Genomic DNA, 15,446 nt, shown 5'->3' with positions numbered 1-15,446 from the left:
ATTCATTTAAAATCCTACTATAAAGAATTTGTAATCAATATTTATTGCAAAACAATATTCAACAGTTTTACCTGCCAAATATGTGTGTGCAGGCAATATGAATTTCATTCAAGCTTTAAGCCTGTCATACATTTTGAAAAGACATATCCAACGGGGATATTGTTTTGTTATACAACTCGGATATCAATTTACATTTGGCACTGTAATTAGTTTCAACAAAGCAAATATTTGATTGGTTAAACACATTTGTCATCTGTGTTTCTAACAGAATAATTACTTCTGCAAACAATTAATTTGTTTTCTAATTGCCGGAGATATAAATGCTTCTGCATGAAATATACAAAAAATAAAACACACACTTGTAGCAATTGGATCTCAATTTGAAAATGTAAACATGTTTGCCTGTCATATTTTGGATTTTTTGTAAGATGTTCGAAATCCTCTGGTTTTATCCATGTGAATGCCTTAAAACATTGCCCATAAACCCCCATGTTCCTTTTTTATAAATCGATTACATGTATAATCAAAAGCCATTTGTAAAAGTGTCATAAAATCTTATTTATTTTTTAATAGTTTTTGAAAAATCAAGAGAGAACATTTTCCCGCCAAAATTCCATTGGCTAATATCTCGAAAACAAATACATTGACCTCTATATTTGTTTTGCTTATTTTGATTCGCAATTAATCCCCTATCAATACATTGTATATACTAATGATATGGATTTTTTTTAAACTGAGCAGCAAACTTCCTTAAGTTAGTTGTCACTGAGAACATTGTAAAAATAACCAAAAAATGAAAATAATGAAAAAAATGAAAATAATGTTGTTCTCATGAACCTTCTTGTAAAAAGGAGATCATTTCAATACTTTAAACAAGAAAGAACAATCAGAACAACATTCTCAAAACCACTACATAGGAAAATGAGTAGTCTTATTTAATTAATGGACTGAAATAGAAAAAAAATCTTTAACAAAATGTTTAAAAGATTTACGAGTTTTGTTAATAAGTATTGCATCTTGATAATGAAAACATATATTTTTTTTGTTATTTTGATATTCCTTTTCTTCGATACATTTCAGCTAGTGAAAAGCTTATATGAAAATACACTAAATATAAGATGCTGTATCAGTCTAGTTTATATTGTAAGAATTAGGAATATTTAGTTCATGAGACTATGTAATTATACCGACTTGTCCCTTCGAAAATCAGCTTCTCAAAATGTGAAATCCAATAAAAATAGCTAAATACTAAAAAAAAAAGATTTAACTTACAAATGTAGCACTATTTCTAATGACCAACGACATTAAATAAGATTTTAATACATTTCAAATGCTATTCATCTCTCTTGAACCATGGCTTTTTCAGAGTCAATATTATATTTGTTATATTTTTGTATTCACCAAATCATGTGAAAAATTAGTGACACAAAGACACAAAAAGGATACTCTGCTTTAAAAGTCTATACCTACATTTAAGCATCAGCTCACATTTCAGGGGTACTTAGGATCAACCACAGATTTGGCAAGTTGGTAGGGTTCGAGTTGCTCAGTATTTTGTGGTAAGTTTTATATGCTGTTTTTGTATCTTTTTCTACCCTGGCCTTGTCGATTCATTTTAGACGTATGAGTTGGAATGTGTCATTTGGTATCAATTATGCTGCATAATAAAATGGGAATAAAATGAGACTCATAACGATGTACCGGACTTGATACTCGAAAATATTAGGCAACGGCGTTACGAACCAATGAAGCAACGTCCCAGGTTCACGTCCATTTGCTTCTATTTGTCAATGACATGCACGAGACTTCATTTATACAACTGACAACGAACCAAACGTTTTGGACGCATGAAAAAAATCCTCATTATTTCAATAGGTCCTTTCTCTTTTCTATGGAAAGACCTTTTGATTGTGTTCTGTTTTTAAGGTTATTCAACTTTTCAATGGAAAGGCCTTTTGTATGTCTTATCTTGTTATTTTCCTCTTCCGCCACTTTTATTTTTTTCGTATAAATGTTGTTTCCCAGTGTTGATTAGATGTTTGGTATATGATATCGAACAGTGTATGTGCCAATGAAATTGACCCTGCTAAAACGAATACTTTCTTTGAAGAAGTTATCTTCCCAACCACTGTTTTCCTTGTGATGCATCTGCTCCGTTTTCAAATTTCGAAGAAAGCGACACGTTTACTTTGCCGAATTACTCGGTATATTCTCAGGATGTTATGACTAATTTTTACCGATTCGGAAGCGATACACAAACTTCATTTGAGAGCTATTTCCCCGTCTGTATTTAACATTAGAATTATATAAATTTATAGCATGAATGTTTAGTGATGTAGATCTCAGGTAAATTGATTTGAGCTCTTTGATTCAATGAAATGAAATTAAGGTCAAGGTCATAGGTCAAGGTAATATTCTAAATTTTAACTTTTCCTTGTGATTTGATCTCCTCTGTCACTTTTGAAGATATATATAAAACAAGTCGTGCAAAATTATTTCCTATTTGTGTTTAAGATTTGATGCATTTGGTCGGAAATATTTCAACGACTTCTTATAGGAGTAATTGTTCCTGAAATGATTCAATGTCAGGTTAATTGAATATTACTCAAACTTGGTACATGATAAAGTCATCATGTTGGTTGACTTGTGATCTAAAAAAATACCGAACAGAAGTGACCTTTAGAAAACCCGAAGTAGCCATTAGTGCACTTATTTCATTGAAAAGTACCAAGCAACTTCATCATTTGTTTTGAATGCACATTTCTAAATCTATCAATTGCCGAATATGCAAGGTCTGTATATTTTTTTATTATTGTGAATTAAGCTATCTAATGAGACTGGAAGCGACATATCTTAACTGGAAGTTGACAGATATCTCCTTTATTTCAGGCAAGAATATACAAAAAAACATATATGTATTGAATCATTATGTAGAAATTTATACTAGGACAATAACAAGTACTTTGAATTAATCCTAAAAAGCTTCTCCTCAATAATTCAGACAATTAATGTGGAAACCCTCTAATCTAAATATTCTTTTTTTCTCTTCCACCAAATATTTGTCTTGCTCTGTCTTTTTGATTCAATTGATGTCGCTAAGATTTTTTTGTATATATTTTCATACAGTCTTTACTTTTTAAAAACTCACCCTGTGCAACCGAACACTTTTCTGTGCGAGAGTTATCTCTCCAAACACTGTGTTTTATGTAATGTATTTCGCAAACATGAAAGTAAGCGACACATCTATTTTAAAAAAAATGCTCATTATAACCTCAGAATGTTACGTTTTATTTTGACTGAAGCTATCAGGTGACTCCATATGCGAGTTATTCCCACTATGCATTTGATATGTAAAGATAAATAGATGATAGAGACCTAGGGTCTTTAAATTTGAGATCATCGGTCCGAATAAAAAGGAAAATTTTGTCAAAGTCAAAGGTCAAGGTCTTAAGATTTTAATTGAAAGGGTGCATTACCATAGATTAGGAGTTTCAGACCCTCTTATATTTAGAAACTTGCGTAAAGTGATATAACTCACTGAACATACAAATAAAAGACCTAGGGTCTTTTGATTTGAGGTCCTTGGTTGGTGCCCTTCAATTATAGGTCCAGGTCATAAGTGAATTCGACGTTCTAGATTTTGACCGTTTTTAAAATTCACATTTATACATCATAAAGCCAGAAACTTTATGGCCTTCTTGAATTCAAACTAGAAATGACATTGAGACAATCGAAAGCGGCTATTTTATGTACTTTTTTGTGTAAATGTAAATAGAACAATATATTTTTGAAAGCAGTATCAAAGTATACCGATAATGATATTTTGTAGACCGGAGGTAAAAAGAATACCTCCCTTATAGGAAATAAAACTGCATAGAAACCATATATTATTGGAATCAGCAATCAATGAGCCATCATTTGACAATGGAACTGACGGGCCCGCTTGATACATGATATATAATAAGTTATTATGACCTTCTGGCGTTATTGCAATGTATTGTAAATCCATTGTAAAAAACAAAGTAGATAATGAATAAATCAGTTCATGTCGTTTAAGGGTTTGACATAAAGTGCCCGGGTTAGGTGACATGTCTTTCTATGGAACTTCTTCTCCCTCAGTTTTTCGTTACAAAGAAGTGTACATATTTAATCAATTTAACTTGTTCTGGTCAGGCTATTCTTGTAGCCATATGTTAACCATCTATCTAGGATCATTCATATTTTACAAGAAAATACTATGCAGTCAGACGAGAGATGTTTTGGCTTCTAGTTGAAGGCAACACTATTAATTAGAGACGAAGTATTGAAATAAAAGCGCCGTTTCTTTAATTTTGTGTGGTTTTCGGCTGTACACGTACTTAAGTTGTGTCATTGATAGATACAATATCCTTTGTTTTTCTAACGTATATATGCTATCGTCAGCATGAACACAAGGATATTGAAAACTTACTGTTGTAAAACATAAATACGCAAACTGTATCTATAACATAATTTAGTTTTTTTCTATTGTAATGAGGACTTCGCGCTGTTTGATAATCTTTCACTCTATAAACTGAAATCTTAGACATTACATATATTGTTTACTTGTTTATGTTGTGCAATGAGTTTCCGTTGGTATAAACAGCATTATTGGCTACATCAGATTAATGCCATAAATACTAATATGTCTCAAACACTTCCCCAGGTACCAATTGAGAATATTGCTGTTATTCTTCGTTTGATATTGAGAGTTTTGTCCTGTTTGATTGTGATTTTCGATTCATGATTGATAATACTTTAAGTTGTCCTTTTATTCAAAGATACAGAAACTCATTATCTTTTAAAAGAATTTTCGTTTAGTGCTATAAAAATTTATCATTTATTGATACGAAAAATACAATTTATAAAAGTTATTATCCGTCTTTAAAGGGGAAAAATTAACTGAATAAAACACAATTAAACTTATTTATTTTTGTTATTAATTTATACCGTACAATTAACGTTTATTCTACTATCTCACACAAAACAGCTCCTTTCAGAACAGCAAGTTCTGGATTCTTAGAAACAATAATCCTATGACCCGGATATTGTTTCTTTAATTTAGTTACAAACATGTCGTCTACATGATCACCTGCTAGAAATAGAAAGCCAATTCCTGTCGCTGAATGCTTTGCTAAAGTCTTTTCTACCATTTCAGTAGTAAATTCTGTAGCATTTTCGTAAAACTTTCTAAATAACTCTGGACTCATCCTTATTTTATCATTCTGAAATGACACTGATTTGTTGAATGCTGTTTGTTTTATTGTATTAGTCAGTGTGCTACCTGTGCATACTGTATATGCATCGTACCATCTAGGAGGAACACGAATAGTCACTTGTTTATCAGACTCGAAATATTTCAGTTTCTTTTCAAAATTATCTAGAAATTCAGCGTACTGCAATGGATGTTTATCTTTTAAATACGTCAAAACGTCCCCTCCAAATAATCGTATTAAAAATCTAATAAACTCTTGTTTTGCGCTTTCATTTGTATTGAAAATTTCCTCAATGATATTTGTTGTCTCTTCATTCACCACTACCACAGTCAAGTCAATAGCTACACCTGAAATAAAAAGAAAACCATAAACTAAACAGCTCTAGTGAATGGTGTTCACTTTATTTTAATCAAGACGGTACACCAGTCTTTACTTAACTTTTTAATTGCTTTTATTCAAAATCGAGTGCTAACAATGTTCAATTTTTACCATCAAAACTCTTTATATAAATATTGTAAATTTAATACAGTCTATGTGTATCAAATATACTGAGTGCCAATGAAAACGCAACACTTGGTTTTTTTTTAAATAAAATTTATATTAGTAATGATAATCTTTCAAAATAAATTGTTTTTGAAAATTAACAATTCTAACAATAGATCGATATCATACCTGTCAACTCATCCGTTTTTTGCGGGTGACACCCGTTATTTTCACCTCTCACCCGGGAGTTTTTCTTTACCCGGCGGGTCCCGGGAATTTCTTACATTACCCGTTTCACCCGGATTTCTGACCGGAATTGTTTCCGGTATTTAGAAGTAATACGACTTTCGGTTTTATCGGTCTTTTTCAATGTAACCAAAAGTCAAAATGTAGGACTGTTTACCTGAGCTACGTAACGATATTTTCAACAAGCTACAAGATGAGTTCAGTGACTATCAGTTGACCCCATTAGATGAACTTCCACTTTGCACTTCCCCTGAAACTGACATTGGTACATTTTGGGGGGAAATGTCCAAGTTGCATGACATTTTTCTTAACAAGCCAAGATTTTTTTGTTTTGTCAAAACTTGCTAAAACATTACTGGTTTTGCCAAACAGCAATGCAGACAGTGAGAGGGCATTTTCTTTAGTAAAGAAAATAGCTACAGAGTTTAGGGCTGATCTTAATAAGGATACACTGTGTGCTCTTCTTTCTTGTAAAATGAATACACATTTGCATTGCTATGAACTGAAACCAAGTGCAGTTCTTTTAAAGAATGCCAAGTCTGCTTCTATGGAATATAACAATAGTCTGAAATAAACTTGTATACATGTTCTAACTGTTTCATATACATATTGACTATATAAATTATATGTAAACATATTTTTGTTCTTCAATTGAGCCCGCAAAATGTCGTACGCGTTATGACCTGAGATTTTTTTTGTCAATTCAGGTCATGACCTGACTTTTCATTTTCAGAGGTTGACAGGTATGCGATATCAAACACTAATGTTTCATTGTCATCTTTTAGACGCTATAGGTAAACGAAACATTCAATGTCGAATCATCAACTTACAGTCCTAACAAAACATGTTACAACACCGTTGTGCAGCGCAATCTCGACAGCGCCGTGGAATTAATCATCCCGGACGTTAAATGTGATCTCGAGGAATATTTAATGTTGTTCCACTTGTCCCGCATATCAAACTCAATCTGACTTTATGATATTGGTGGTGGTTTTCATCGTCTAAACCATGTCCAACCTGATGCGAAATTTGCTCGGTCGGACCAAAATCGGGCGAAACACATGACTTTAGGCCAAGATGGGTGCCAAATGTCTATGTAACCGCGACCAACGGTTTTTGGTACACAATGAATGATTTTTGGTCTACAGAATTCGATATTTACGTCTTACGGCCGTTTATATGTCACTAAGGAAAGACTTTGGTGCTCTTTCACAATTTCTGCGCAAATGGTGCTTAACTGAAATTGCTCCAAAGGATCTACTGTGATCACCATTGAACTCTCGTGACCTTTGTACACCCATCAGAGTCAATATCGAATATGTTTAAGACCAAATGTATCGGTCTGGCTGAGCGTTTCTTGCTTTTTGTATCCGGGATGTCGCTTATCATTAAATGATCAATTTTGGTTAAATTTGTGGATGATTTGGGTTATTGTAGAGGCTACAAATTCAGTCCTCTCGTAATTGTATGCAGTGAAAGGCTTCATTGGATCATGCCCATAATTGCATGTCGCTGGTTGTCAGACAGTCCTGGGATTTACTCAGATGTTTATTGCAGTTTCCTTAAAATAAGGGCGGGAAAATTCATGACATTAGCCAAGCTTTAAATGACAAAATCGTGAAAATGGTGCGTATGTTGAAAAGCGGTGAACTCGGTTTATGTCCGTTCAAAATAATCCTTACTTCGCATTTGTTCCAAAAATCACTCTACCGTAAAGTTGTCGTCAATTGTCTTAAAAGTCATTTTAAACCAACTGTACAAAGTTCTCATATAAATAAAATAAAAATGTTAAGATTTTTTTGAAAAACAAAAGTGTTGCGTTTTCATTGGCACTCAGTATAGTTATTAAAAAGATGCAGTTATGTGCAAAAATATTTAGAAATATAGGTGTGGCCCCTGAAATTGATTTAAAAAGATGTGAAGAAAATTAACATTTCAGTACAACTACTTTTTATTTGAAGACACAATACAAGAAATGAAAACATACAATGCTTAGTATTGCATCATACATACCTCCTAAATGTACTAATAGCGATCTGAAGTTTTGTGGCAGTGGCGCAATCTGTTCTTCGCCAAATGTAGATGGTGAACTTGTAAATGTTCGATGATACTTTAGCTCGGCTTCGGGTCCCTGTACAAAAGTTAACTGATCTGGTTTAATACCAGCCTGAAATATGATCGTCCACATTAATATTCCATTGGAATGTATCTTACTAACAAACAAAAATTAAAATTAAAATTTAAATGCCATTCTATACAAATCAAGGAATCACAGAGATTCGTAAATTCGGAACAATATTGATTATTGTCTGGTGTTTACTAAATGAATTTCTACTGGAATCTTACCGTACGTATCAAGGTTAATCACTTACATGGTTCTTATATTTTAGATACGAATTTACTTGTGTTGATATATAACAAAGAAAACAGTTTTGTAAAATACGTCATAAAATGCTTATAGTATTTTATAGTATACAATTATAGCTTTTGTAAGAGGTCAATACAAGAACATATTGACTTGAAAGAAGTATATTGACTAGGAACGAAGTTCGAGGCCGATAAACTTCTTTGGGTCGATATATCCTGTACTGATTTCATACATAGGCTATTTTCTATCTACCTTCGAAAAAAAATTCGTTTAACATGTGACTATTAGGTAAAATATACGAATTAGTAATATTACAAAAAAAGTAAAATCACAAAAATACTGAACTCAGAGGAAAATCAATTTGGAAAGTCCATAATCACATGGAAAAATCAAAAAACAAAAACAAAACGCATCAAAAACGAATGGACAAGAACTGTCATATTCCTGACTTGGTACAGACAATATATAAACCCCATTGGATATTCAGTGCCTTATTAGATAACAACGACGTTTCAGTGCATTTTCATTTATTGAGTTATAAAAAGTAATTATATTTAATCATTGTTTTTTTTTTCTCTCACCGAATTGGGACAGCAAATATATATGAAACAGTCTCAACAGAAGTTTTGAAAAAAACAATGATGCGCGCATACCGCACCTTTTCTTGGTTTACGTTTATTTTTATGATATATGTATACCGCCAGATAATGAAAAAGATTACCTTACTTCTATGTTATTGCTCTCATCTCATTTTTAAGTAATTTGAATGGATTTAAACACAGTCTGGGGTACCAGCGCTAAATGATATAAATGTTTAAGACTTAGATTGATAAACTCCAAATGAAGTTTTTGAACAAGAACCATTTTCCAGAAATTGACTCACTTTGAATTCTGCTAACATATTCCTCTGCTTCGTAACCTATACTACGAACAGTTTTATCAGGTCGGAAGAAATTCGCCGTGTAAGTTTTTAAGGTATCTTTAGCTTAATCTTTTGCTTCCAAGTTTCGACAATATAGACCTCCTCCCTTCAAACGAAAGTTTTACCGAAACAAAAGACATATCCTGAATAGGTATACTCAATTTCAATGGCAGCAACAACTTCTTTCTTTATTGCCGATCTCGTTTACTGATAAGTGTTATTAAGATCTGTTAAAAGATTTAATAATAGTCTGCAGTACCAGCACTACAGAACAACAACAGTTATAGTTCAATCTATGGATCATTCCACAATAGAAACTAAAAGAAGAAAGGGCTTTTTGCAATTTCAAAAGCTAGATACATCCAATAGTTACCTTTATACCGGCGGTGTTCATAATTTTGAGTTGTGAGGGTTCCAAAGACCCAGGTGTTGTTAATATCCACTTTATATCATTGTCGGTGTACCCTAATTGTCGTCTTGCTAGTTCAATGATCAGTTTGTCTTTCATTTGCTTAATGAAGCCAGATATCACATCCACTGCTTTCATTGTAACATTTTCTTGGCAAAAATCTTTTATCTTGAAATCTTCATAAGCTGAACCCTTAATATAGAGGAAACATATTTAATAAAGCAAATTAAAAAGGAAAGGAAAAGGGACTGTAACTACCATGCGTTTTATGGAAGTTAATCACCACGTTTTGTTAATCATGAGTTTAAATAACGTTTTAGACAACAACAAAAACGTGTGTTTCGGCGAATAAAGGGACATACATCCACTCCATAAGTTCCTGCATTTGACAAAAATCTCATCAAGCCTCTAGATATAATACAAAGTAGTATGGAATATAATAGATGAAATGCACTGATATACTTTGGCACTAACCGTCCGGCAGAAATTAAACAATTTTTATTATGAACATACTAAAATATAGTTGAACAAATCTTATCTCAGTATGAATTATCGGACAAATAGGAACAAGACTGGTTGAAAATAAACTGGCAAATGGGAAATATGCCAAAGAGACACCAATCCGACCAAAGAGCCGATAAAAGCCTATGTGAAAAGTATTTACACGCCAACTTTTCAGTGCAAGAAAACTACATCGTTTTAGATTAGTTACAATTGGAAAATAACAGCAAACGATGTCATTTATCTTTTAAAACTATATTTGCAAATCTACCTAGGTGATGACAAATTCTAAAATAAAATCTTTTCTGTTATCATCTACTATAATAGAATTACACAATGCTCTCTGCTCTTTTAATAAGTAAAAAACCCGTCTCTTTATTCAATATACATGATATACTGTCTTTTACGTAGGGATTTATTTAATATGATGATCATAACTTATGTTAAATGAAATTGTTAGCATATAGTAGATTAAATTTATGTTTCATCTGTAAAACTGTCTTTAACATCCTTCCTATTACCTATTATGGCTATACTGTAGCTGTTTTATCAGGTAACATGAAATTCATAAATTTACTGTTTACAAATTTTTGAATTTTTTGAAATACTAAGGCTTTTCTACCTCAGGCATAGATTAACTTAGCTGTATTTGGCAAAACTTTTTGGAATTTTGGTTTCAATGCTCCTCAACTTCGTACTTTGGCATTTTAATCTTTTTTGGGTTTGAGCGTCACTGATGAGTTTTTAGTAGACGAAACGCGCGTCTGGCGTATATACTAAATTTAGTCCTGGTATCTATTATGAGTTTATTTTATGACAGAACGTAACAGAAAGGAACTACGCAGTACTTTTTGCCCTTTAATTCGAATTGTGTAAAATTTACTTCCTTCTACATATCAATTTAATAAGAAACTATAAAACACATTTACTGTTATAGAACTGACAATGAAATATTCTCAGAAGGTGCACAAAAAGGCTGTAACAGGAGAGAACAACAAAATTATTTTTCTCTAAATTCTGATCTTTGGGGAGTTCGGATTTTTGATACTGCCTTTCTTTCACCTATACATATGGAGTCATACATTCAGGAAATGACGGTCTTCTCATTACATTACAAGAAATCAAATCTTGGTCTTTCAACCGTTTTCACAGGTGCAAAAAAACATTGTGGTAACAGGAGGGAAATCACACATAAGAACAAAATTTAAAAGACCTTTAAAAAAAAGTTTTATCACATGCATTAGGTATAATAAAATCAGACCAGTAAGGATTTTAATATATTATCTATCATATTTGTGAAAAACGAAAGCCTGCTTACATAATTTGGATATTTTTTTGTATGATTTTAATCTCAGAAAACACCATCGGACAACATGCTTTTTTTTTTATTTATTTTAAATTGTTTTTGAGGGGGGGGGTGAACTTTCATTCATTTGTAATATTTTATTGGAAGAAATATAAGAAAGAGTGTTTAATTGGCAATAGTTGGTGCATTTTATTCTCTAACTGTAATACTAAAACTTAAAGTTTTCAAATAAGATGGTGGAATACAAAAACAAAATTTCTGGTGAAAGATGTGGGAAATTGAAATTAAACTGTTGTAGATTTTGTATCGGATATATCTGAAACAAGTTTAACTGCGTATGTCAAACATACAATTATTTGAGTAAAATAAGATATGTATACATTCTGCGTTGACTTACTATACTGTTCACCAAAGAAATAGTTTATTTTAAAACATATATTCATTTAGCTTTAACTAGTATTTCTATACATAAACCAACTTGTTCTTATTTACCTTGAGATTGTTAAATTCTATCATGAAGTTTTTGAAAAAGAACCATTTTCCAGAATCTGATTCACCTTGAATTCTGCTAACATGTTCCTCTGCTTCGTAACCTATACTATGGATAGATTTGTTTGGTCGCAATAAAATCGCAGTGGAGGTTTTGAAGGTAACTACTCCTTTGTCTCTTGCTTCCCAGTTCGGACAATACAGACCTCCTCCCTCCAACGCAAACTTTTTACCCAAACAAAATACATATCCTGAATGTGTATATCCAATTTCAATGGCAGCAATAACGTCTTTCTTTATTTGTTTAGTCTACAAAATACGGTTTATTATCGATATAACCATATAATAGTGTATGTAAGATTGTCTGACTTAGTTGACAATTTTTAACGTATCTGAATCTCGTATGCTGAATAGTCCGGTAACAGTGTTGCGTATTTGAATATATTGCAAATGCCTTATTCGATGACTAAGTCTTCCTCGTGTAAATAGTGTTTTCTCTATTGCAGCTGTTTACCAAAAGGAGTTAAAATTCAGTGTACTTTTAAATGGCAGTTCTATTCAATCGAGGTGTATACGTTTATGTACTGGGGTTAAAAGGTTTTTTTTGTTGTACTGATTAAGTTAAATTCGTCACCTCACTATGCATGAAATATTTCCAATTGGGTTTTTATAAACTAATTTGTCTTTCTTTCATATAAGTTACGTTTTTAGAAAGTTTAAACCAATCGTAACTATCCCTTTATGCTTAATTGTCAGTCATAATAAATTGGCAACGCTGCTTTGGAAGAGACATTTACACATCATAGCATTAGAGTGCAAACTCGGACTAAAAGCAAGTGATACTTTAAACTTGTTTTAAATAGCATCATATAATACTTTCGTAGAATGCTATAATAAATGTAATCAAGCAACATTAAGACAACATTAAATATTAAAATTGAGAACGGAAATGGGAAATGTGTCAAAGAGACAACAACCCGACCATAGAAAAACAACAGCAGATGGTCACCAAATATTGTTTGTATTAGTGCATACGATACAGTTGTGATCCTGTATTTACAGTTTGATGAATTTTCTATATAGGCTATTTCTGGCCTGATTAAATCAAATACGTAATAAAAAAATATACCTTAATTGCTACTTTTTTAGTTAAATGAAGTCGAAATTTTGTATATTAGCTCAACATTTGAATTTGTGGCCGCATTTTCCCTTTCGAAAGAAATCCATAACTTTTTTGGTTTTAAAAGATAAACACATATTGTTTTTTGTTAAATAATTTGTAATGTCTGTATTTTATAAGTCTTCTTATAACTTATGCATTTTTTATTTAGAAATAACTCATATATGGTCCTGAATTGAGAAAAACATGTAATTTTTTGCTGTATATTTAACAACATAAAAAAAATGCACTTTTTACACATGTTACAGTTTTATAAAATTTGGTTCACATAATCTCCTTGCAAAATGAAACAAAATGTCTTTTTTAAAAATAGAGGTTCATGAACTCGTTTATAAATTAAATCAGTTTGAATGATAAAAATCAGTTGAAAAATGCATTTGTTCCCGGTATATCACAGTTTGATGTCGCGAAAATAATATTTTCCGTTATCAACGTCATTACCTCCCCTGTCACTGTATCGTATTCCCTTAAGTCAAATAACAACAAACCTTCAGAGTGCTTGCTTTTCCAAATTGATGTTCACTGGTAAATATCACCGACGGTTTTGGTGCATTTTTCAATGGTGGTCCGTCTTGCTTCCTTTCGTTCTGCAAGGATTGATTTAGGATTTAGACAAAAATACTATTTTTAAAAGGAGGCTCGAGGGTATAAATAAATCAGCAAACATTAGAAAAAATATGTTTTCATTACAAATTTTATTCATTACACTTTTAGATGTTACTTTATGATAAAGTACAAAAATGAACCCAACAAAATCAATTCGTATTGGTCCTAGATGACTTTAAAAATGTTTTATAGAAAAAAATAGCAAAATCCTTTATTTAAAAAAAATGTACCGCAAGCTCTCTTAATTAATATTTATGCTACATGTGTGGTAAAAGGACTTTTAAAGTATATAAAAAAAACGACATGCATTTGACTCTTGTTGCTGGGTTTTGTTTTTCGGTGAGAGTTTTAGGAAGAAACTGCGTTTACTATCAATTAAAGTGACATGAGAATACTAGAAAACTTGAGGAACATCTTGATTAATTGAATTTTTATTATGATACAGAGTCAACCCTACATTTAAAAAAATAATCAGTAGTCCACCTGATTGAAATTCGTAAATTTGAAATGCAGGTAAAAACTCGAAAAGTTGTCCATTGTATTTTTAGTTTTTATTTATGATATTGTTGTATCTCACGTCTAGTAACCCCGCATTTGACAATTTGCGTTGTTCTTTTATGATCACGGTTCCATTTGCTTCATTGGTCTTTTTCTTACAATTTTAAGTAAATAAATCATTTTGCATATTCAAATATTTTTTTTCCTAATTTTCAAATTAACAGATAATGTGTAATGCGTTGGAATACTTGTATTTACATAATCATCCCTGTCGTTATTTCGTCTACAAAAGCCTGTTAAATTACGATCGAATGAAAAAGACATTTCAAATAATTTACAAAGTTGAAGAGCATTGAAGGCCTAGCATTCTGTTTATTTCAGTTGATACTCCTTGCTTGTCTGGGTTCTAGTAACCAGAATCAGCAATAAATATAAATCAATAAGTATACTTATAGCCTTACTGAATTTGAAGTACCCATTTTGAAGTAATGCTTCAATTCCTTTTGCTCATGGATAATTTATTACAGTGATTGTTGTCATTTTCTTTTCCTGCAAATTAGAAAAGAATTTACAAACATTAAATCTCCGGTCAAAAAGGAAGGTATGAATATTGAATTTCATAACAAAACGTAACTAAATTTAAGTTGATTCGTTCTTTCATTACTTGTCTTCGTTTTTATTGAAAACGGAATACAAATAAAAAAAACATAACAGTTAAATAAACTTTTCCTATTTGGCTTTGTTCGAAAATAAACGCAAAACCAATGAATTGATTAAAATGTACAGTAGTTATATTTCTTGCACTGAATTACATTGAACAATTAATTTAAAAAGACCTTCAAACACAACACATTTTAAGTTTTTACTTTCGGTTTCAAACATAAGAATAACATATACCGAGATAAAAACCGGATTTTGATTAACCACACCGAGAGCACACACATAAAAAAATATTGTCGATTTTCTTATCACTTGATAAAAAAATTGTTGTTGTGAACTGTAAATTAAATTAACACAACATTTTAATTCAAAAGACAATAGTTGTCAGTATGTTCCAAATGTGTATATTGATTAATAAAGAAAGTACTTACCTGCTCTACAATTCTTTCTTCTTTCGTTTAAATGTGTTATTTTGTATTTACATCTTGTCTTATCGATTAGTTTATACCCTACCATTAAAGAATTATTCGTTATCAAGATATGT

General features: G+C 31.5%; 1 protein-coding gene across 1 annotated transcript; it reads right to left on the bottom strand.

The window, feature by feature from the left end:
- Nucleotides 1-4,982: 4,982 nt before the first annotated feature.
- Nucleotides 4,983-15,446, bottom strand: LOC134683524 (heat shock 70 kDa protein 12A-like). The gene is made up of 7 exons (XM_063542834.1): nt 15,334-15,446; nt 14,704-14,791; nt 13,627-13,725; nt 11,962-12,267; nt 9,627-9,854; nt 7,977-8,130; nt 4,983-5,581 (listed from the first exon to the last, which is right to left on the bottom strand). Exons 2-7 carry the CDS (start codon nt 14,719-14,721, stop codon nt 4,983-4,985), a joined length of 1,404 nt encoding a protein of 467 aa, XP_063398904.1. The 5' UTR covers nt 14,722-14,791; nt 15,334-15,446.

Source organism: Mytilus trossulus, chromosome 9 (assembly GCF_036588685.1).
Source record: "Mytilus trossulus isolate FHL-02 chromosome 9, PNRI_Mtr1.1.1.hap1, whole genome shotgun sequence".
NCBI classification, from domain to species: Eukaryota; Metazoa; Mollusca; class Bivalvia; order Mytilida; family Mytilidae; genus Mytilus; species Mytilus trossulus.
Note: the sequence above shows the minus strand (reverse complement) of the source record. Positions and strands in the feature narration are given on the sequence as shown.

What these genes read in the sequence shown, in the direction of transcription:
- LOC134683524 (XM_063542834.1), bottom strand. An exon ending in GAAAAGCAAGCACTCTGAAG is followed by an intron (nt 12,268 to 13,626) that starts GTTTGTTGTTAT and finishes CGTATTTTGTAG; the next exon opens with ACTAAACAAATAAAGAAAGA. An exon ending in GCTATTAGTACATTTAGGAG is followed by an intron (nt 5,582 to 7,976) that starts GTATGTATGATG and finishes TTTTTATTTCAG; the next exon opens with GTGTAGCTATTGACTTGACT.